The sequence below is a fragment of the Takifugu rubripes genome, chromosome 12, assembly GCF_901000725.2.
Source record: "Takifugu rubripes chromosome 12, fTakRub1.2, whole genome shotgun sequence".
Classification (NCBI taxonomy): domain Eukaryota; kingdom Metazoa; phylum Chordata; class Actinopteri; order Tetraodontiformes; family Tetraodontidae; genus Takifugu; species Takifugu rubripes.
This window is the reverse complement of record NC_042296.1, coordinates 1,733,315-1,753,500: the sequence shown is the minus strand read 5'-3', so window position 1 is coordinate 1,753,500 and position 20,186 is coordinate 1,733,315. Positions and strand designations below refer to the sequence as shown.

At 44.4% G+C, this 20,186-nt stretch overlaps 2 protein-coding genes across 7 annotated transcripts; both read left to right on the top strand.

Moving 5' to 3' along the window:
* Window positions 1-467: 467 nt before the first annotated feature.
* Window positions 468-6,559, top strand: sesn2 (sestrin 2). Of its 4 annotated transcripts, XM_011608897.2 has the most exons (12): window positions 468-634; window positions 922-1,283; window positions 2,561-2,626; window positions 2,707-2,895; window positions 3,460-3,642; window positions 4,177-4,386; window positions 4,587-4,722; window positions 4,954-5,069; window positions 5,218-5,301; window positions 5,728-5,834; window positions 5,960-6,104; window positions 6,213-6,559. In XM_011608897.2, the coding sequence occupies exons 2-12, from the start codon at window positions 957-959 to the stop codon at window positions 6,297-6,299; spliced, it is 1,650 nt and encodes a 549-aa protein (XP_011607199.2). In that variant the 5' UTR covers window positions 468-634; window positions 922-956; the 3' UTR covers window positions 6,300-6,559. The 4 variants fall into 4 exon arrangements, with proteins under 4 accessions (XP_011607199.2, XP_029701405.1, XP_003968935.3 ...); XM_029845545.1 differs by lacking the exon at window positions 922-1,283 and having other exon boundaries at window positions 473-634; XM_003968886.3 differs by lacking the exon at window positions 468-634 and having other exon boundaries at window positions 641-1,283.
* Window positions 6,560-8,563: 2,004 nt separating this feature from the next.
* On the top strand, window positions 8,564-19,944 carry yrk (Yes-related kinase). 3 transcript variants are annotated; one of them, XM_011608895.2, is made up of 13 exons: window positions 8,564-8,712; window positions 13,081-13,119; window positions 13,540-13,800; window positions 14,074-14,176; window positions 14,468-14,566; window positions 14,725-14,828; window positions 15,089-15,238; window positions 16,204-16,359; window positions 16,865-17,044; window positions 17,616-17,692; window positions 17,767-17,920; window positions 18,072-18,203; window positions 18,580-19,944. In XM_011608895.2, exons 3-13 carry the CDS (start codon window positions 13,563-13,565, stop codon window positions 18,786-18,788), a joined length of 1,602 nt encoding a protein of 533 aa, XP_011607197.2. In that variant the 5' UTR covers window positions 8,564-8,712; window positions 13,081-13,119; window positions 13,540-13,562; the 3' UTR covers window positions 18,789-19,944. The 3 variants fall into 3 exon arrangements, with proteins under 3 accessions (XP_011607197.2, XP_003968934.3, XP_011607196.2); XM_003968885.3 differs by lacking the exon at window positions 16,204-16,359 and adding an exon at window positions 15,706-15,870; XM_011608894.2 differs by lacking the exon at window positions 16,204-16,359 and adding an exon at window positions 15,706-15,870 and having other exon boundaries at window positions 13,081-13,129.
* Window positions 19,945-20,186: the final 242 nt, after the last annotated feature.

Sequence of the window (20,186 nt, the reverse complement as noted above, 5' to 3'; positions counted from 1 at the left end):
ATAATATTGTTCTGATGATAAAAAAGAAAAAAACACCAGTGATTTTATTTTCCAAAATAAATGTAATAGAGAATATATAAATTCTATAACAATAAAATTGGACTGTTTTTCTTTGGCTCCATGTAGATTCTGCAGTCCAGGTAAATTGGATAAAATTATTTCCAGGTTTAAGTAATCCTTAACTAAGTTTTTATCCATGTAAAAAAAGCCAGGTCCTGGCAGTAATGATTATATTTTAGATTCTATAACTGTTAACTTTAATAATAAGAAGTAAAACCTTTCTTTTTAAGAAATCCTTGATACAATGGAATATGCAGAAGTTTAGAAACGATAAATAAGAGGCATAGAAACTGCAGAATTAAAGAATGTTTCTGACAGTTTCATACTAAAACCGATTTTTAAAAAGTAAACTATTACCGCTTCCTGGTTGGGTAACGTCACTGTGACGTCACGCATAAGAGGAAAACATACGCAGTTGAAGCGGCACCAGAATGACATGTCTCTGCCTGTCCTGCGCCCCTAAATAAAAGTCTCTCTTGAAATTAATTCCGACTCTTCCGCTCCAGTCAACACACATCAGACTGTAATTCGAGTCCAGCCAACAGAGAAATTAGTGACTCGCTGCACTTTACCGGTGCGTTTTTCTTTTCTTACAAGGCGCAGTTAAGAAGTAGTTTGCATCATCTGCTCCCAGCTGCTAGGCTAGCTTGGAGAGCTAACCGGTAGTCGGGTCCGGCCGCCGCCAAAAACCTTTTAAATTTGGCCCCGGTGTTGTTAATGATTTGCGCGACAGGTTATTGCAGAGTGGACGAGGATAGGCGACACATATCTTTGAAAACTTGCGTCAAGTTAACTCGAACAGCGGGGCTGATAGTTTAGCTAGCCAATCAGTGACGTTGCGTTTGCCGCTTTATGTTATAGCTCGAGGTGCTCCGGAAGCTGCAGCGGCACAAGAGATGGGGAGTAATCCCGCGACAGGCCTCACCTGCCGGCCTAAAGGGCCACCGGAGGGAGTTTCCGGGTCTGAACGCTTTCGTTACCAGTCCGAATCGGATATCGGCCCTACGATGAAAAGCTTATCACGGCTGTGCAGCAGGAACGAGGACGAGCGAGCGGCGGCTCTGGAGGAGCTGAGCCAAGGGGTTCTGCTGCGTCTCGGACTGGACGGCACCAGTTCAGCCCGACTGGGTAAAGAAACGCTTCTGCATCTGCTCCGGTTGTCCTGCTCGTGTCCGCTGCAGGAGGTGCGGGAGAGAGCAGCCGAGTTGCTGCGAACTGCGCAGGTGAGGCGAGGCTTGAAAAACACGCGAATCTGGTACTTTTGATGACTTTAATGGATTATTAGATCCATACAAACTGTTCGGCCTTGATAACCACATTCGTGATCGGCTTGCATCAGCCGATGCGCACTTTAAATACCGATTTCTAGATGTTTCATCAGACGTCCGGCCGCAAGAGGTGACGCAAGACCCGCGGAGGACACGCCCCCTCTCGGTCTCCTGAAAAACAACCCAGACACACCCCCCTTCCCGCTGTATCCGTCCGCTGCCTGTTATAGTTTCAGAAAATCGCTCTGCCTTTGAGGAGAATAGTCCTTTTATGCTCGGCGTCCGTCGGGAAAAAGCAATTCAGGCGTTTTGGTGGCGGCCCCCCGGTGATGAGTGTAAGTTGGATGCATGGTTTGGTGGCTCTCATCAGAGGGCAGCTGCCCCAGCTGGATTATGTCTGGTCCGTTTCTGGGGGAGGAAAGAAGCATATCTTTATATTCAAGTCCTTTTTATTTTTTATTCAAGTCAGGAATGCTTCTGTGAAATATTGACGAGAGACATGGTGAAATGACCGATGATGTAATCCTTTAATGTTTCGTGTAAACAAGTGTTTAAATGTCACTCCAGAAAGAGTTTTGTGTTATATTTAAAGCCTTACTGTAAAACCGAAACTTCCTTTTTGTCCTTTATTAGAATTCCCCACTTTTAATTAATATGAATGTGTGTGCCTAATTATGAGCTTCACGATTATAAAAATGATTAATTTTGGGCAGCATGCTATTAAGAAAAACTCGTCAAACAATTAAATATTAACATAATTGCAAGAATTAACCACTATTGACATTTACTGGAACTTTTGTTTGCCCAGGTTTGTTAAGGTTTTTCTTTTTAATGACAGATTAAGCCCCACTTAATGTAAAAATATACAGAAGAGAAAGTGGATATGGCACAATTAAGAGGATAAAGCAGAGCAAAATGAAAGAAAAACTAGGAAATGGCAGATTACAGCCAGAATGGCTGATGTAGGTCAGTGGGGTAAAATGGGATACCCGGTTAATTTGAGCCTAAATTATGTTCCTAAATGGAGAGAGAGCCAACAAAAAGAGGCCTGAGCTGGAGTGATTTCTGCTGGTTTTATGCTGCTGGTTCTGGACCGTGTTTGATAGGACGGGGCGACGCCAGAGAAAACCCAATAAGACGAATTGAAAGCATCGGTTGATTAACGTGGTGCGTGGACTCATGCTGCTCCTGAAAGTCTTATCTCAGTGTGCCATTTCTCTTCCTGTTTATAGGAGCGAGGCATCGAGGTTCCTCAAGCTCTGGCGACCGGTCCAAGTGCCTTCATCCATGTAGAAGAGGTTTGTTTCACTTCTGTGTAAAAGTGCTCCCCTCTCAGATCGTCTGGTTCAGTTTGATTTGACTTTTGTTCTCTTTCCAGATGTTGAAAGAAGGGCCAGATCAGGACATCCTGATTGAATCTTTTCTTTCGCTGGGTCGTGTGGACCACCTCACCATGGTGATGGCCCTGCACCCTTCTTACCTCAGCTGTTTTCTGAAAGCCCAGCATGCCTTGTTAGAGCTGGACGGCCCTTTGCCGCGCCACTGGAGGCATTACATTGGTGTTATGGTGAGTGGCCCTAAAGTCAGATGATTGGGCAATCTAGACAGGATTACTGGCTGTACTGAATCTGATTCTTGGTAGGTTTTTTTTAATCTGCTGGTGAATTTTAATTCGCTTATTTAATGTTGATCCTCTTGTGACAAAGTCCACACTTTAGGCAAGATGTTGGTTGATGAGTAAACAGGACAGGAGCCATATTTATTTTCTTTTATTTGCTTTGTTATGATAGGACACATGCCTCTTGTGCCTGGACTTGTATTTTGCATGCAGTGCATTTGCATCCCTGCAATGGTGTTGCCACATTTACAAAACATTTGAAACTGTTAAAGTGTGCTGACTGGCTGAACTGGCTCTCATCTCAGAGTAACCTGATACCACCTCCGCTCTTCCTGTGGATATGAAATATGACCATTAACGAGGTGGCATTTGATCAATTGCAATCAAATGAGGAATTGACTTTGATGTTATTGTTAATTTACCGGGAGGAGACAAATCCAGTTCCGGGTTTTCGGCCCTGCTCGGGTTTTATGGACTTAGGTGTGACCTTTCCGTTTGTCCCCTTTTTTACAGGCGGCGGCTCGACATCAGTGCCTGTACCTGGTGCAGCAGCACAGCGCAGGATTCCTGGAGGCTGGAGGGGAGGAGAGCTGGCTAAGCGGCCTCGAACACGCGCCCACCAAACTCCGCAGCCTGCAGACGCTCAACAAGCTGCTGGCACACAGGCCCTGGCTCATCACACAGCAGCACATCCAGGTCAGCCGTGTGCTCGGACTCCTTCATCACGGGATAAGATTGCAGCAGATGGAAATAACCGGATTGAATAATAATGTTGGTCTGGCATATTTATAGGAAATACACGCTTGATAATAAATGCAGGCTGTATTGCACTATATTTTGACATAGTCGTTTAGATCTAGCCTCGGTAGAGCTGCTGCTCCTCGGGGGGGTGCATTTGTGGTGGTTCTGACATCTGGTTACATGCATCTTAAATGGCTCTCTAGTGAGCTCCTCGCCCAGCTTGGTGAACCTGGGCCAGACCCAGGGCACTCTGGGAATTTGAGTCTCCCTCTGTAGATGAGGAATCCCCCAGATAGTCTGATTGTCCTGGTGAGACTGCTGCATCCTGGGAACATTGTCTCTTCACATTTAGCATGCTAGCCAGCTGATATATGCTGGGATACAGACGCATCAATCACCCCTCAATTAAAGGAGAATTTCGGTGAAATCTGACGCCTGAGTCTCAAACACTATGCGAACCACTTAGCTCTTTCTCACTACTTCCTACAGGAGCTGGTGTTTCCTGGAGCAGACCCACGCTGGTCACTGGCTGAACTCATCCACGCCGTCATCCTAATGGCCCATGCTCACTCTCTCTGCTCCTTTGTGTGGGGCTGTGGCTTAAACCCTGAACCTGATCACACCGGAGGCTACACATTCCAGCCTCCATCTCCCAGTCACCTCACTCATAGCCCTGCCCACGAAGACGGCAGACAAGAGGTGAGTCGGTTTTTACTTCCCAGGTGTGAATGTAGACACTGAACATCCAACTTGAGAATGACAAAACGTAAGAACTGGGTTCATTCCCCTTTCAGTGGTCACACCTGTTTAGTTTGGGGTAGAAGATACTTCACATTGTTCTTTTTAGAGTTAAGCATCCTGGAATTTGTTCTTAAGCAGCCCTGTGGAATCTTCTCTAGTTGGTGGATGGTGCGATGGAGGTGGAGGTTCTGATGAAGAGGATGGTGGAACTTCAGCAGCAGGAGGAAGAGGAGTGCACGCAAGAAGAGATGGTCACTCGTTTTGAGAGGCAGAGGAGCGAGAGCATCCCAACAGGTACGACCGTGGACACGGTTGTGAGCTGTTTGCATATCATATTAATGACCTTCCAGCCGTCTGACTAGCTCACACGGTGAGGTGCTCTTGTTTCTTTTTTGGGGGGAAAAAGTGAGCCAAGTCTCATCTTTTCTTTGAACAAAGACATCTAAAAAATATAGAACTTATCTGCCAATCCAAACGTTTCTAGGTTACTTTTGTCATTTGCCCGTTTTGTTTTTTCCCTGCCAGCGGTGGTGCGGGCGGTACCCCCGGACATGGTGTTGCATCTGGTGGAGGATCCAGACTTCAGATACGAGGACTTTGCCCCCAGAGGAGAGCAGGCACCCCCCACCATGAGGGCCCAAGTATGGAGAAAATGTGTTCAAATTCACATTGATGTTTATAATGGTTAATTCCCTCGTGGTTTCGTTGTACTCTTTACAGGCTACAACGCCTGTAGTTGAGCCAAGTGTTCCAGTTTCCTTTATTGATGCTGTTGCCTGATGTGTGCAGGACTATTCCTGGGAGGACCATGGCTTCTCTCTGGTCAACAGACTACTGCCAGACATGGGCCAGTTCCTGGATGAAAAATTCCAGGTATAGACTTATTTTAACCAATATAATCTAACAGAAATCTTGGAGACAACTGTAGGAAACTGGTTTAGGGTGGGTAGCTTAGGTTTCAGCCAGTGATAACCCTCTATTTGCCAAACATGGTTCTCATGGCTGAGAGTATTTTATAAATGGCAAATCTTTAAAAGTACAAAACTTGTCATAGTAAGTGGATTTCCTGGGGCTTTAAAATCATTAAGAACAATGTTAAAATGCCAGAAACAATTTAGTCGTTTTTATCTCTGGATGGGGTAAAATTACTAGCTTTAGAAGTACTTGACATTGGTCTGGATAGTGAGATTTTAGGTTGAATGCAGTTACCTTGACAACCAGGTGATTAGGTGACATTTTTAAACTGTAGAGAATTAAACCAGCCCCCCTAAATACTGATGAAAATGGGTTTTATTATAGGTGGTGAGCAACTTGACCTACCACAGGATGGCCATGCACGAAGGTGTGGATACACACACGTTAAGAAAAGCTTTGTGGAACTACATCCACTGTCTGTACGGCATACGGTCAGTCTCACACACACACACACACACACACGCACACACACGCACCAGAGATCGTATTGAATACTTTTGTACTTTGCCTTAGTTCCCGTTCGGCCACTAATGCTCCGTCCCCTCCACATTTGCAGCTATGACGATTACGACTACGGCAGCGTCAACGTGCTGCTGGAGCGTTCTCTGAAGGTGTTTGTCAAAACCATGGCCTGCCATCCTGAGCAGACCACTGCTCGCATCTACGGTGCCTTCTGGAGGCACTTCAGACACTCTGAAAAGGTACTTCCGCCTTTTAGCTGAGTGGCTTGTGGTATATCAGCAGAACCTGTTTATGTGACCCGCTAACCTGAAAGTATTGACCTGTTGTTGTTTTGCACCATTTTGCAGGTTCATGCCAATCTGATAGTGATGGAGTCTCGACTGCAAGCAGCCCTTCTTTATACCTTGCGAGCCATTACTCATTACATGAGATGACTCCTTTCTGACTCTTTCATGCGTTTTTGCTGATGCTGAGCCAGCTGTACCGCAGCTAACACACACTACGATGAATGTATATTATCTTGTTACAGTGTTAATAGTTTGATGCTACCTTGTTGATGCAATGTTTAGTATTTAAATGTTACTCATTTTGCACTGAGGTCTTTCGCTGTTTACACACTTGAGCATCAGGTGTTGTTCTTGATTAAATTGCACACATTTGTCTGTCTCTCGCATCAATATACTGCTATCATTCATATCTGACTCAAATTATTGTGTCTCCGACGTCTTACGGTTCAGTGGTCGGGTCATCAACTCATTAAACTATGAAATATTAACATAACTTGCAATAATTAACAAATGCTGACATTTATGAACACTTGCTTACACAGGAATGCTTCAAGTTCGGTTACTTTTCTTTGAAGTTTATGACAGATTAAGCAGCAATTTGCAAGTGTAAGAAATAAAACGTAACAATATACAAAATAGGTTGTGTAGACACCAAAATTAAGAGGATAAAGCAGAGCATTAAAAAACAAAATGACACCAGATGAACCCTTTTGGACAGTCGGTCCACTCATGCTGCTTGTGTACGGTGTGGCAACAGAAGCCGCAATGAAGCTCGAAGGACCAATATATTTGAGAGTGCGACTCCACTGAAGGATTGCTGGTTGAGGCAGTCGTTTATGGACTGATTCTGGATGGATCTGGGTGATGGGATACGTTCAGGACGGATCGATGACGCAAATATATATATATATATATATATATTTTTTTATTTATTTTTTGTTCACAATTTGAGGTTGACAGGAAGCTTAAAGTGTTACAGGATACAGAGGTTTGAGGTTAATATTTTGATGCTACCTTGTTGGTGCAATGTTTAGTATTTAAATGTTACTCATTTTGCACTGAGGTCTTTCGCTGTTTACACACTTGAGCATCAGGTGTTGTTCTTGATTAAACTGCACACATTTGTCTGTCTCTCGCATCAATATACTGCTATCATTCATATCTGACTCAAATTATTGTGTCTCCGACGTCTTACGGTTCAGTGGTCGGGCCATCAACTCATTAAACTATGAAATATTAACATAACTTGCAATAATTAACAAATGCTGACATTTATGAACACTTGCTTACACAGGAATGCTTCAAGTTCGGTTACTTTTCTTTGAAGTTTATGACAGATTAAGATCACATTTACAGGATACAGAGGTTTGAGGTTAATATTTTGATGCTACCTTGTTGGTGCAATTTTTAGTATTTAAATGTTACTCATTTGGCACTGGCATTGACCTTTTGCTGTTTACACACTTGAGCATCAGGTGTTGTTCTTGCTTTAACAGAACCCATTTGTCTGGCATCAGTTCAGGGGTTTTACAGGGTTTCACATCCATTTTTACTATTGACATGACTCAATCATCCGGGTGCAGGACCCTATAGATATTTGCTTCTTCTTTTTCAACATGTATATTACGTACAAACATGGAAAAAGTTGTTATTATCTGTCACTTTTATTTAATTTTCTTTGTCTGCACTTGCATTTTCAAAACGCAATCAATACTGCTATCATTTGTATATGGCTTAAATGATCATGTCTTTGATGTCTTCAGCTGGATAAAACCCAATAAAGCCAAAAGTTTTGTATTTTGAATACAATAAAAATATTTTCTTTACAAAATAATTTTTTGTTAGAGTTTATTCAAATATCATTTAAAGAAAACCTTGAAGAATATCCTGACACCCCTTGAATAGTTGCGCCTCTTGGCCGTTAGGTGGCGACAGAGTTACAGGGAAGTGTAAAACGGGCTCAAAATGCCTCACACTGCTCCTCGTTGAGCATCCTGGCAGCGTCCTTTGATGTTAATTATTGTCACGAAGGGAGACGCCGTCAGGGAGTAGTAAAAAGTAAAGCCTTTTCCCTACTTGTATGGAAAAGGAAACCATGCCACGCATCTCAGTGTCTCTTATTCCTGTGACATGACGGTTGCGTTTCCCCGCCATATAAAAAGATTAGATCATCCTTTATTCGTCTCACAATCGCGACAGGAAAGCAAAGCAAAGCAATATTTTTTTAAAATGATACACATTAGTAAAAAAGAAAGTGTTTCTCGCGTGACAGTTTCAAAACGGTCAACAACCTCGGAGCTTCCTGGTGTTTCACTTGATCGACGCGCATTATTAAAGGAAATGCGCTCTTTTTCAAGCGCCTGCTTCGCGCGCACCCCTGCTGTCGCGCGCCCGTCAGGTTAGGTCGCTGGTCTTCCGGGCGAGGCGCGCGCGCTTCATCTTGCCCGGCGCGGCCCCGCGCGCGGTCTTTCTCTCTGCGCCCCAAAGTGACCGGTTACCGTGACATTCGACCTCCGTCCATCTGCGGGATTCTGCGGGACAACGGCGCGTTTCGTGTCAGGTATTTGTCCGTTTTCGCCGCGATACGTCACAGATGCTCATTAATTCACATTTGAGTCTTTAAAAAACGAACTCCGAATGTCAATGAAGTTAAGTTTAAAACCAAAAGACAGGGCTTTAGATGACAAACTCTCACTAAAAATCTCAAAAGCTTACTTGGATGTGGCTTGTTTTTAGAGTTTGTGAAATTCAACAAGCGTTGATCAGCTAATAATTACACAAAAAAGGAGGTTTGTGGAGAAGTATTGAAGTATAGTATTGGCAATACTTCCACTATTCTTGTTAAAAAAAACAAAAACACGCTGTTTAGAAATCAGCCATCTCTTCTCTGTTGAAACACGAAGTTGAAGTTTAGTCAAAACACTTTCTCAGTTTCTGAGATTAACTTGTATAGATACCCCCCAAACCCCAATTTCAAAATGTTAAGTAGTTGCACTCCTGTCAGATATTCGATTTTTACATCTTTTTACACCATATGTATCAGATTCTCTGGATGTTCTGGTGATCTTCTGTTCCATTAATGTGTGTTCCTGCAGTCAAATGTGATCAATTTGGTAATGCTGACATGGCCTTGAGGAAAAGGCAGAACTGGATGTTTCCTCCCTTAAGGGTATATGCGTTAATTCCTGTATCATGTGGGGAAGTTGTAGATTCACACCTCCCCCTTCCTTTGTATAATCAACATTAATAATGATTGAGGTTTTAAGAAGGATTAGAAGTTTTGTGTCCTGGAATTTTGGGGTGTCCGATGTGGGGTCACTTGATTGGGCTGTTCAAGGCCGCGCTTCATCACTTCCTGTTACTCTGCGAGGTCAGTTCCTGTCCTTAGCCTGAGGGCTACGTGCAGGAAGGAAGGGGGTGTGGAGACATTTTCTGAGCTGGAAGTTTGGCAGGTTAGAAATGGTGATTACCTCCAGCACAACTTTAACAGGAATCTTTGAATGCTGTACGTGTACGGGATGAGGTCTAAAACTCTCCTGAGTTCTACCTTGTCATTGATTAGCAATTGTGTTTTAGGCCGCATTATTATGTTAGCAATCACATGTGAATTAATCACAGTGCAGAAACAGCACTTGCTAAGTTTATTAATGACCCGCTCACAGCTCCAGACTTATTTCTGTACTAGTTCTGTCAGACCTCGGTGTTGCCTTGGGCTCGTTCAGATCCTATTTATGAAATAAATTCTAGGCTCCGTTTACGCAACATTTTTAGAATCTGTAGCAAAGCAGTTCCCCAGCCAGATGACAACGTATCGAAAATGACCGATACAAGGTAGTGCACGTGCCAGACCATTGGTGGTTATAATGAACCAGACATGCGTACGACAGAGAACTTGATCACAGTGATTTCATGTCAACAACAAAGTCTTCCAGTGGACCGATGACAAGCTGGCTTTAAAAAACTTAAAAAACTCGTGGCTCTACGACAACTCGCACAAACTCAGTCGCCTGCAGCTGTAGCGCGCATGACGCTGGGAAGGGCTCCATTTCGCATTGACACCACAACTGAAGTGGTGGCGTTTTTGAATGCGCTCCGCTGAGGGCCCCCTTTAAAGTGCTGGGACAGGCCTCCCTGCATGGACAAAAAAGTTCTTCTGTCTTTCTGTCTCCTCTCCTCTCCTCTCCTCTCCTCTCCTCTCCTCTCCTCTCCTCTCCTCTCCTCTCCTCTCCTCTCCTCTCCTCTCCCCGCCCCTCCCCTCTCCCTCTCCCTCTCCTCTCCTCTCCTCCCCTCTCCTCTCCTCTCCTCTCCTCTCCTCTCCTCTCCTCTCCTCTCCTCTCCTCTCCTCTCCCCTGAAAATGGTTGCTGTGTCTTCCACACTCCTCTATGAATAGGATGTGATGACTTAATGTGAAAACAGGACGTCCCGGTGACCAATACGCCTCACTTTTCCATGGCCCCTTCCCCCTCCAACTCCTTTTCTGTGGGTGTGCGTGTGCATTGTATGTGTGTATGTGTAAGTTCTGGTGACAGCCCGCTTCCCATTGTCCTATCATTCCCGCTCCACGCACACTCTTCATCCTGTGGGGCTTCCTGCCAGGGAGGGAGAGAGAGAAAAATGAGTGCAAAGATGAAGGAATGTGGAAAATATAAGGAACGAACCAAGGGAGCTTTTGTAAAAGTAGAGGAATCTCATATGTGTGTTTGAGTGTGTGTTTGCTGATCCCACAGTCAATTCCCTGTTGGGAGCAGCTTATCGGCAGTCCTCTGTGCAGGAAAGGGTGTGTCATTTAAATGTTTGGGAATCCAAGATTTTTCTCATTTTTGTTTCTCTTTAAACATGCCTGACAACACTCTCCACACTGGATTGTTATGTCTTTTTATCAATTAGAACTTTTCCCAGACGTTTCTCCTTTCTGTCACCCCCATGTCTCTAACTTTGTTTCACTACCCATAAACACTTTGCATGTGCTCCAAAAGTGTGAATGTTTTTTTTCTGGTTTCCTCCTACAGTCCAAAATCAAACAAATAAATTGCCCCTCATTGTGTGTGTGTGTGTGTGTGTGTGTGTATGTGTGTGTGTGTGTGTGTTTGACCTATGTATTCTTTTCTCTCCTCAAAGGTGCAGATATTTTTGCCCAGCGATGTGGCATTTAAGATCAAACGACACCGAATAACTCGCTTTTTCACTTCTGTCTGAGAGGAAATGCTATATCTGTAAATGGCCGTGCAAGTGTAATGGTGGTGATGGTGGAAGCACAATTATGTGTTGCCTTTAAAAACCGGTTGCTTTTTAAACGTGCGCTTCTCTTGACACGAGCAGATGCAGCTAATTGAACAGGGATCAACTGCTGCAAATGCTGGGCGAGCGTTTATTGCATTACAGAGTTTCGGGAGTCAAAGAGGAACTCAGTCTGCATGAAGTGCTCTTGTGCGAGCAGTTCTTTGGCAAGTCTTTTTAACGAGCTCACAAAAGGCAAAAACAAGTATAATGTGAGCCAATTATGAACAAATCATAAACAGTGGCAGCAAAGATTCCCGTTTGCGATGAGACGGGGAGGAGAGGGCTTTTGGAAATACACGAATATATGAATTTGTTCCCTGCAAAAGGATTATTGCTGCATTCACGTGTGCTTTTGACTGTGCAGACCTTACCTGTTGCCATTTATACACTTTAACGATTCTGCTCTGCTCATCAGCCGGGTTTGATGAATTATGGCGACCGGCAGGAAAACAGGGAACGTTTGGTCAACAGGAACCTGGTGGAACAATGATTGGTGTGGATGATCGCATATCCACGTTCCCGGGCCGATCCCGTCTGCCGTCGCCTGCCTCTCTGAGAGAAGCAGAATAAAGGATGTGAGGAAAAGGGTCCAACAGAGATAAACAGCGAAGCCCCTCCGTCATGTCTCCTCTGTGGTGTTTACCAGAGGGAGAAGGTTACTGTTGGAGGGGTGTTGCCCAGCAGGCAGCTTGGTGTGTGTGGACTCTGTCCTCCATTTCCAGGAAAAGGGGGGAGCCGTCAGAGGGCTGCAACGGGAAACTCTAACAGGGCTAACTTCCTGTAGCTCTCCTGATGGCCGGCCTGATAGCGAGTGAGCGTGTGTGCACATGCTGGATTTTGCACCCGTGAAGTTTTTCGCATATTTGTTCCTGGACGCCCCGAGACGTTTCCTACTATAGCTCGTGATGCTTTCGACTGGAATGTCGGGGAATTTCTGACAATTTGCGTGATTTCCGTCGATGTTGGCCGCGGCTTCAGCTTTGTCAGCACAAGATCTGCTCAAGCACTGTGTTTCGCTCCAAAGTGGCAGAAATGAAACTTTTTCTTTCGGTTCATTGACCATAAACTTCTACCACAAGCGGACATGTGCCGCTAACTTTCTACGCCCTTTACAGTGACTCCCATTTATTTATTGTCATTTCTACCCCCTAACCTTCTACAGGGTAGAAACCCAGTCCCCAAGGGCTGGAATCCAGCCGGGTTTTCTGACCTGCCCTGTAGAGAACTCCCTGAAAGCTGTTTTCTGCCTGAGAAACCATCTAGAAAAAGGAAGGAAATGCGTTGACAACTGTTGATATTGTTCTAAATGAGGACCCCCTCAATGCTCAGGACCGCAGAAGCCAATGATGTGGTCCCCATAAGAATTGTTAGTTCTGACAGGCTCCATATGAACAGTAAGTATGCCTCCCCAACAGAGCCACAGCTGGTGTCCGGAGAGTTTTTGAACGCTCTTACAACAAACAGCCAAGTACAAAAAAGGAAGTGGGTAACCTCACGTATATCTTCCCCTCCATGTCTCAATTGGTCTTCGTCTCTGTCTGTTGTTTTTTTCTCTCACACCTCTTTAGTCACACATCAGTGTGTCCTTCTTTGTCATTCTTCATCACGCTGTAGCCTCCCTTACTTCCTTCTTTCTTCTCTTTACAGCGGCCGATTGACAGATGATCTGACACAAGAAGACCTCAGGTGAAGAAATGTAAACTTCTCCACTTCTCTGCCTCTTCTCCTATTCCTCTTGCCCCAACTTCCACTTCCTTGTAAAGTGATGTTATGTGTAATGAGTGAAAGGTTCTTGCCTTTCACTTCGCTGCAGCATGTTTCAGAGTGTGATCTTCTTTAGGTTACAGGACACGATTAGTTTCTCTCTCTTTCTCTCTCTCAATACAGCAGAAACGCACTTATCTGATTACCAAATAAAATGTTCACTTTGAATTTATATTCCTTGTGTTATTTTCATGCATCTTTCTTATTGCTTGTGTACTGACCGCATATGAACATATGTACACCTTGGAAGCATCTTCGATTATTAGTGTAAAACAGTCAAAATTAAGGGAAACTGAGTTTGCTGAACAAGTGCTGTGTCATTAGCTCTCTTTGCTTTCACAGACGCCGTCTCTGTGCTGGTTATTATGGGGTGTGCCTGTTGCAAGCAGAAAAAGCCTGCCAAAGCAGCAGCAGCAACATCAGCAACAGTAGACATTACAGATCTGTCTCCTAGCAACCCAGACGGAGGATTGTCTGCGGCCTTGACTCAGGGCCGTTATTGTCCCGACCCCATTCAAACCATCCCAGACTTTAACAAGGGCTTCTCATCCAGCATCGTCTTCCCCAGCATCAACACACACCAGAGGCCTGGATGCTTAACAAGTACGACTGTGTGTGTGTGTGTGTGTGTGTGGGTGGGTGGGTGTGCGGGTGGGTGTGCATCTACAGGATATGCACGTGAATTTTCCTTTTACATGTGAACTTTTTCCAGTGCTTTTGATGTTGTTTGACTGATATGCACTAAAGAATAGTAATCATAAAAGTTTACATTTACGCACTCTGTTAAACAATATGAGCTAAAGTCTAAACCAACACCCTTTGTGTGTTTGTGCCTGTGCACGTGTGTGCGCGCGTCCGGTGTGAACATGAATGCAGGTGGAGGTGTGACTCTCTTCATCGCTCTGTATGAGTACGACGCACGCACTGAAGATGATCTCTCTTTCAAGAAAGGAGAGAAATTCCACATCATCAACAACACGTAAGCACACAGGAACATTTAGCTGTGTGATGAAATATAAGCGTTAAAAAAGAAGTTCATCGCAAGTAAAACGAGCCACATCATGACTGGCTAAATGTGATCCAGTGGCTGCATAAATCAAATGTCATTCAATTGAGAAATCCGCTCAGTGCTATATAAACATAATGCCTTTGAAAGCTGTGGATCGTGACCATGTTCAAACTGAATTATGCATTTGATACCACCGAGCATGGATTTAAAAACTTTACGCCCCCAAAGTTAATAGAACTTCTCTTTTTTTTTGTTTTGCAGGGAGGGTGACTGGTGGGAGGCTCGCTCTCTGGACACAGGCAACTCAGGTTACATCCCCTCCAATTACGTAGCCCCCGTCGACTCAATACAGGCGGAGGAGTGAGTATAAATACCCACGGACGCAGCACAGAAGCCTTTCTGATTATATATAAGCACGGAGAGAGATTTTACCAGTGATTAACATGCGGTCTGAGGGCAAAGGTCACATGATGCGTGATGCTGTTGAGTTGACCTGTGTGCTGTTGTCATGGTGACAGGTGGTATTTTGGGAAGATGGGGAGGAAGGATGCGGAGCGACAGCTGCTGGCCGATAGCAACCAGAGAGGAACTTTCCTCATACGAGAGAGCGAGACCACCAAGGGTGAACACAAACACACACACGTTCACAGCTGTCTTCGTGGGGCCTTCACGCCAGCCTCCATTTGTTTTCTAGTCACGTGTGCATCCCATGATACGCCATCATTTTAAACAGTTCCTGCATTATTGTCCAATTGTGGGTTCAAAGGCTCCAAAAAGATGTTTGGGTCCCTCAAGATCAGCAAATTACCCAAATTAGGACACCTATAGGTGTAGGAACTCACTTGGCGGCACCAACAGGACCACGTCACTCTCTTCTCCCAGGTGCCTACTCTCTGTCCATCCGTGACTGGGACGACAACAAAGGGGACCACGTCAAGCATTATAAAGTCCGCAAGCTCGACAACGGTGGCTACTACATCACCACGAGGTCTCAGTTTGACACCGTACAGGAGCTGGTGGAGCACTATACAGGTACCGGCACCGACACACACAAAACGAATCTGCGGGCTTCCCATCTGCTTCTGCTTCGATGCACACCTTCTGTCAAAGACATTTAGTGCTTCATTTTATTTGACTTCTTTCAGCAAATGACCACTGTTTGTGTTTCGGTACGCCTGAGCTGCTGTGAGTGGCGTCGGCACCAGCGTTCCACCCTGAGCCTGCCCTGTTATTTCAGTGTTAATCTGCCCTCTGGTGACCAGAATGGCAAAAGCAGACACTCTGCAGGCCTTCGCAGATGTTCTGATTTTCTTGGTTTTGCATAATGTCGCTGCCTGCTGTGACTGTTTTTTTGGGGGGGGGGATTTTTCTTTATTTTAACTCCTTTGCTCCGTGCTGTATTTTAAAGTTGTAAGCATTTAAGCAACGTTTTTCTTTCTCTTTGCTGTTGCTCCTCTCCTTTACTCCTCACCTGTCTGCGTACCACCGCTCTCTGTCAGAGAGAGCAGCGGGGCTGTGTTGCCGCTTGATTGGCAGCTGTAAGCGGGGCATGCCTAAGCTGGCCGACTTATCAGTGAAGACCAAGGATATGTGGGAGATTCCACGTGAATCCCTCCAGCTGATTAAGAAACTGGGCAACGGCCAGTTTGGAGAAGTCTGGATGGGTAGGAACAGTTGGACTGTGTTGCAGGGGCAGGGAGGGGGACAACTGGAGCACACCTGAATACAAAATCAAGTTTCCAGCAAGCATCAACTCCAGCTTGTGCTTACTCCTCCTGACTATGAGCCCTGCGTGCGGGTCTTACATTCAGGTGTGCCGAGGTGCTCCCCTCCTCCTCTGCTTTCACACGTGCATGTTTCATCATCTCACCATACCTCTTTGTCACCCCTCACCCCTATTTCCACCCACCACTACATCCCTTCCTCTCATTCTTCCTCACCCACTCCTTCCCCTTTTCCACGTGAACTCGTCACCTCCCACCTCCTCCCACTAACAGGCAGCAATGACGGACTGTGTTATTACCTGACCAAGCCCTGTCACAACTCTACTCCCCTCACCATGGGCCTTGGGCGGGATGCTTGGGAAGTGTCCAGGGAAACTCTCTTTCGGCAAAGGAAGCTGGGACAGGGCTGCTTTGGGGACGTTTGGATGGGTGAGAACATCAGCGCCACCTTCTGGCACGCTCCCGAGAGGAGCGCATCCATTCAGTGTTGTCCTCCGCAGCGTCTGTTGCTGTACATGTTTGTGTACACTTTCGTTTCCTATTGCCTTCACCAAAGGACAAGTTCATTCTAAGAATTGTCATACAGGTTATTTTAAACGTTCTATTGGATTTTCGTGAGATTTTTGTGAATCCAGTTGGAGTTGATGTAAGGCCGATCAAAACTGCCCCACCTCTCCACTAACATCCACCCTGTCACGCATGCTCTCTAAAGAAATAATTACTTGCATGCATGAGAGGTTTAATGTGTGTTTGTGTGCAATTCTCTTTGTGTTTTATGTGTGTTTTTGATGTTATACCTTTATGTGTAGGCGTTTGTGCCCCTATGCATGACATCTGCACGTGTATCCTGCCTCCCGTGTTAGCTTCCCCATAAGTTGGTGTGCCTGTGCAGGAAGTGTGTGTGCACGAACAGCTTCTCTTTTTGTAATGCTAGGCATGTGGAACGGCACCACCAAGGTGGCGGTGAAGACTCTAAAGCCAGGGACCATGTCCCCTGAGGCTTTCCTGGAGGAGGCTCAGATCATGAAAAGGCTGCGGCATGACAAGCTGGTGCAGCTCTACGCCGTTGTGTCCGAAGAGCCCATCTATATCATCACTGAGTTCATGAGCCAAGGTAACACATTTGCATTAGCTAGCTGTTTTTTTTAACGCCCACGATGAACAGTATGAATGGCTACAGGTTTGACTCAGAAAACTGATTTTCATTTTTCAAACCTTTTGAAATTCCATTTAAAGTAATTGTGCAGTGAATTATGAATAACCCAGAAGAATACTTAGAATCTAAGAATAATTCTGAAAAAGGCTAATTTAGCATTGATCTTTCTCTGCCAGCTGCACATCTAACTAATTATGCATCTCTGCATAATTGTCCTGGTCTAGACATTGAATGTACCTATTTTATACCTGTCTGAACTGGTGAAATAACCGAGCGCATCTGACACTTTTAGAGTTTAAGAGAGGTGAACCAAACTTCAGCCAAATATAATCTAGTTTGCAGCTTGCAAAATTTAGATTTTCCTTGAAGCTACATCTGGTTTGAGTATAAATATGCAGTGCTTGCTTCAGCTTGCTGATCCAGCCTGTTTACTGCTGAAAACAGAAGCAGTAAAATACACAGCAAAAAGCGATACAAAATGAACAAATTATATTTTTTGAGGTTATTCATTCTTAACTGTCTGTTCCAGGAAGTTTATTGGACTTCTTAAAAGATGGTGAAGGCCAGAATCTGAAGCTGCCTCAGCTGGTCGATATGGCAGCACAGGTGGGGCGACCACAACATTGGTGGACCTGAACGCCGTCACCATCCTGATGAGCTCTTTCTGTCTCTGGGTGCAGATTGCGTCTGGAATGGCATACATTGAGAGGATGAACTACATCCACCGTGACCTGCGAGCAGCTAACATTCTGGTCGGAGACAATCTGGTGTGCAAGATCGCTGACTTCGGCCTGGCTCGGCTCATCGAGGATAACGAGTACACAGCCAGACAAGGTCAGCACTCAAACGTGCGCGGATGCATGTGAGAGGACAAACACAAAGGAATGCAGTTGTGCTTTCAGACAGTAAAAAGCATGCATTACTTTACATATAACCTATAATAAGTCTATGATCATGAATCGTCACTCTGTTGCCATGGTTTAAGGAGCAAAGTTCCCCATCAAGTGGACGGCTCCAGAAGCTGCATTGTATGGACGCTTTACCATTAAGTCTGATGTCTGGAGTTTTGGCATCATGCTTACCGAACTCATCACTAAAGGACGGGTGCCGTACCCAGGTACCGGATCACACCTCACTAGGTGTTTCTTTCCTAATCGGGAATACGGAAATAAAAAAAACAGCTTATTTCAGAGTTTATTTTCATTTATATGCTAGCTGATTTCAATGACAGCTTATTTTTATTTATACTGGAATAAATTAAGGCGTTTAAACTACAATGTGTGATTTTCCAGAACGTAGGAGTGGCAAGAAGTTGGATTGTTCATTAAACACAGATATTTAAATGACTAATATGAATTTGTTCTCTAGCACTATGTTTTCGATTTATTATCTGTTTCGAGGATTCTTATTTTCATATTTCATGTATTTTAAAAATAAAATATCCTGTCCCGCTCCTGTTCAAACACCCCTGCCTGTCTCCTCCACCCCTTTAGGCATGAACAACCGTGAAGTGCTGGAGCAGGTGGAGAGGGGCTACAGGATGCCCTGCGCTCCAGGCTGCCCTAGCTCGCTCCATGAACTGATGCTGCAGTGCTGGAGGCGGGAGCCCGATGAAAGGCACACTTTTGAGTACCTTCAGTCCTTCCTGGAGGATTACTTCACCGCCACAGAGCCGCAGTACCAGCCCGGAGAAAACCTGTGACCTCACATGTGTAGGACAGAGAGAGCGCTACCAATAAACAAAACATAAGCAAAATAAGTTAAAAAAAAGGTAAAAAGATACTTAGACGTTTATTGGATATATACATGTGGGTTCACTGATCAGCATGTCATAGCACATTTACATGCTTTGTTTCTAATTGTCCTACATACATATCAATACATATCATTACTTTGTTAAGCGGTTTAAAGGTTTAAAATTTCCTCCTTAATTATTGATCACTGCAGCCTGGTTAAGACAGATCATTCAACCATGTTGAAGAGCAGTCTGAGCACTGCTGGTCAGTCCTTGTAGTAATGTTGCTTCACTCTGTCACCATGACAACAAGGAACTAAGAGAACATGGAGCTGGTTGTGTTAGGGTGGTGTGACGACTATGAGTTGGTACATGATTTGCTCAGCTGACGTATATGGTTAGGCTGAGTATGTACGTATAAAGTCTGGGATGAAAGAAAAGGTGGATTGAAGGATGACGACAGGTCTCAGACAACAGAAAAACGCTGTGCAACAGCGTCTACGTGAACCTGTGTGACAGCTGAGTACATGACGTGTGCGGACCTCACACACTCCTGAGAAACATGCCTGTTCTTACAGTGATCTTACAGTTATGATGGACAATGCTGCTGCACGGGGCATCACCTGACAGGAGGAATTTCATTTCCACTATGCACCAATTTGTGCCTTTAAATGATCAGTGAAGGGCATTAGATTTATTTAATGCATGTGATAATTTTCTATGAGCTTTTGTTCTAATTTAACTTTGGCATATCTGATGCTTCACAAACGACTCGTGTATGTAGTTAACATGAATACGGTTGTCATTAATTGGGAGGTCAGGGTGAAATGTCGCGCATAAATGAAAAAGAGAGGTGTGATTTTATCTGACAAATGCCACATTTATGTTGGGATTACCCTGTCATGTTACTGTAATAAATATCAACCGTCTTTGTTTAGGAATATTTTATATTTTGTTCTGAATTGTTTGTTATCACAGATATGCAACATGCACCATTTCCAGTTCTGCTTATGGTTTCTTTTGAAAATGTGCAAACAGGGGTATTGAGATCAGAATGCATATGTATTGTTATCTGCAATATCTATTATAGCCTATAAATAAAGGTTGGAGCACTGAACCATTTCACAAGTGTATATTATTGTGGTATTTCGGCAGAAACAGGATGCAAAAATAACCAAAAAAAAAAGTTTCAGGTCATCATTTCAGCTGAAAAAGAAGTGTTCTTAATAAGTGTTTATAATATGTTGCTGTGTTGATATTTTAGTGCGTGTCCTCAAAGTCCATTAAAGAAAAGCTTCATTCATCCTTTTTTTTTAAAACAGAATTAAAGTGGTTCCAGATCGAGATAAACTTCTAAGCTAAATT

Coding starts and splice junctions, on each gene's coding strand:
- yrk (XM_003968885.3), top strand. CDS start 13,563: ATGGGGTGTGCCTGTTGCAAGCAGAAAAAGCCTGCCAAAGCAGCAGCA. Junction 15,239..15,705: donor GCTGGTGGAGCACTATACAG/GTACCGGCACCG, acceptor GCTCTCTGTCAG/AGAGAGCAGCGGGGCTGTGT. Junction 17,693..17,766: donor TGGTCGATATGGCAGCACAG/GTGGGGCGACCA, acceptor CTCTGGGTGCAG/ATTGCGTCTGGAATGGCATA.
- sesn2 (XM_011608897.2), top strand. CDS start 957: ATGGGGAGTAATCCCGCGACAGGCCTCACCTGCCGGCCTAAAGGGCCA. Junction 2,627..2,706: donor CCTTCATCCATGTAGAAGAG/GTTTGTTTCACT, acceptor TTCTCTTTCCAG/ATGTTGAAAGAAGGGCCAGA. Junction 4,387..4,586: donor ACGAAGACGGCAGACAAGAG/GTGAGTCGGTTT, acceptor AATCTTCTCTAG/TTGGTGGATGGTGCGATGGA.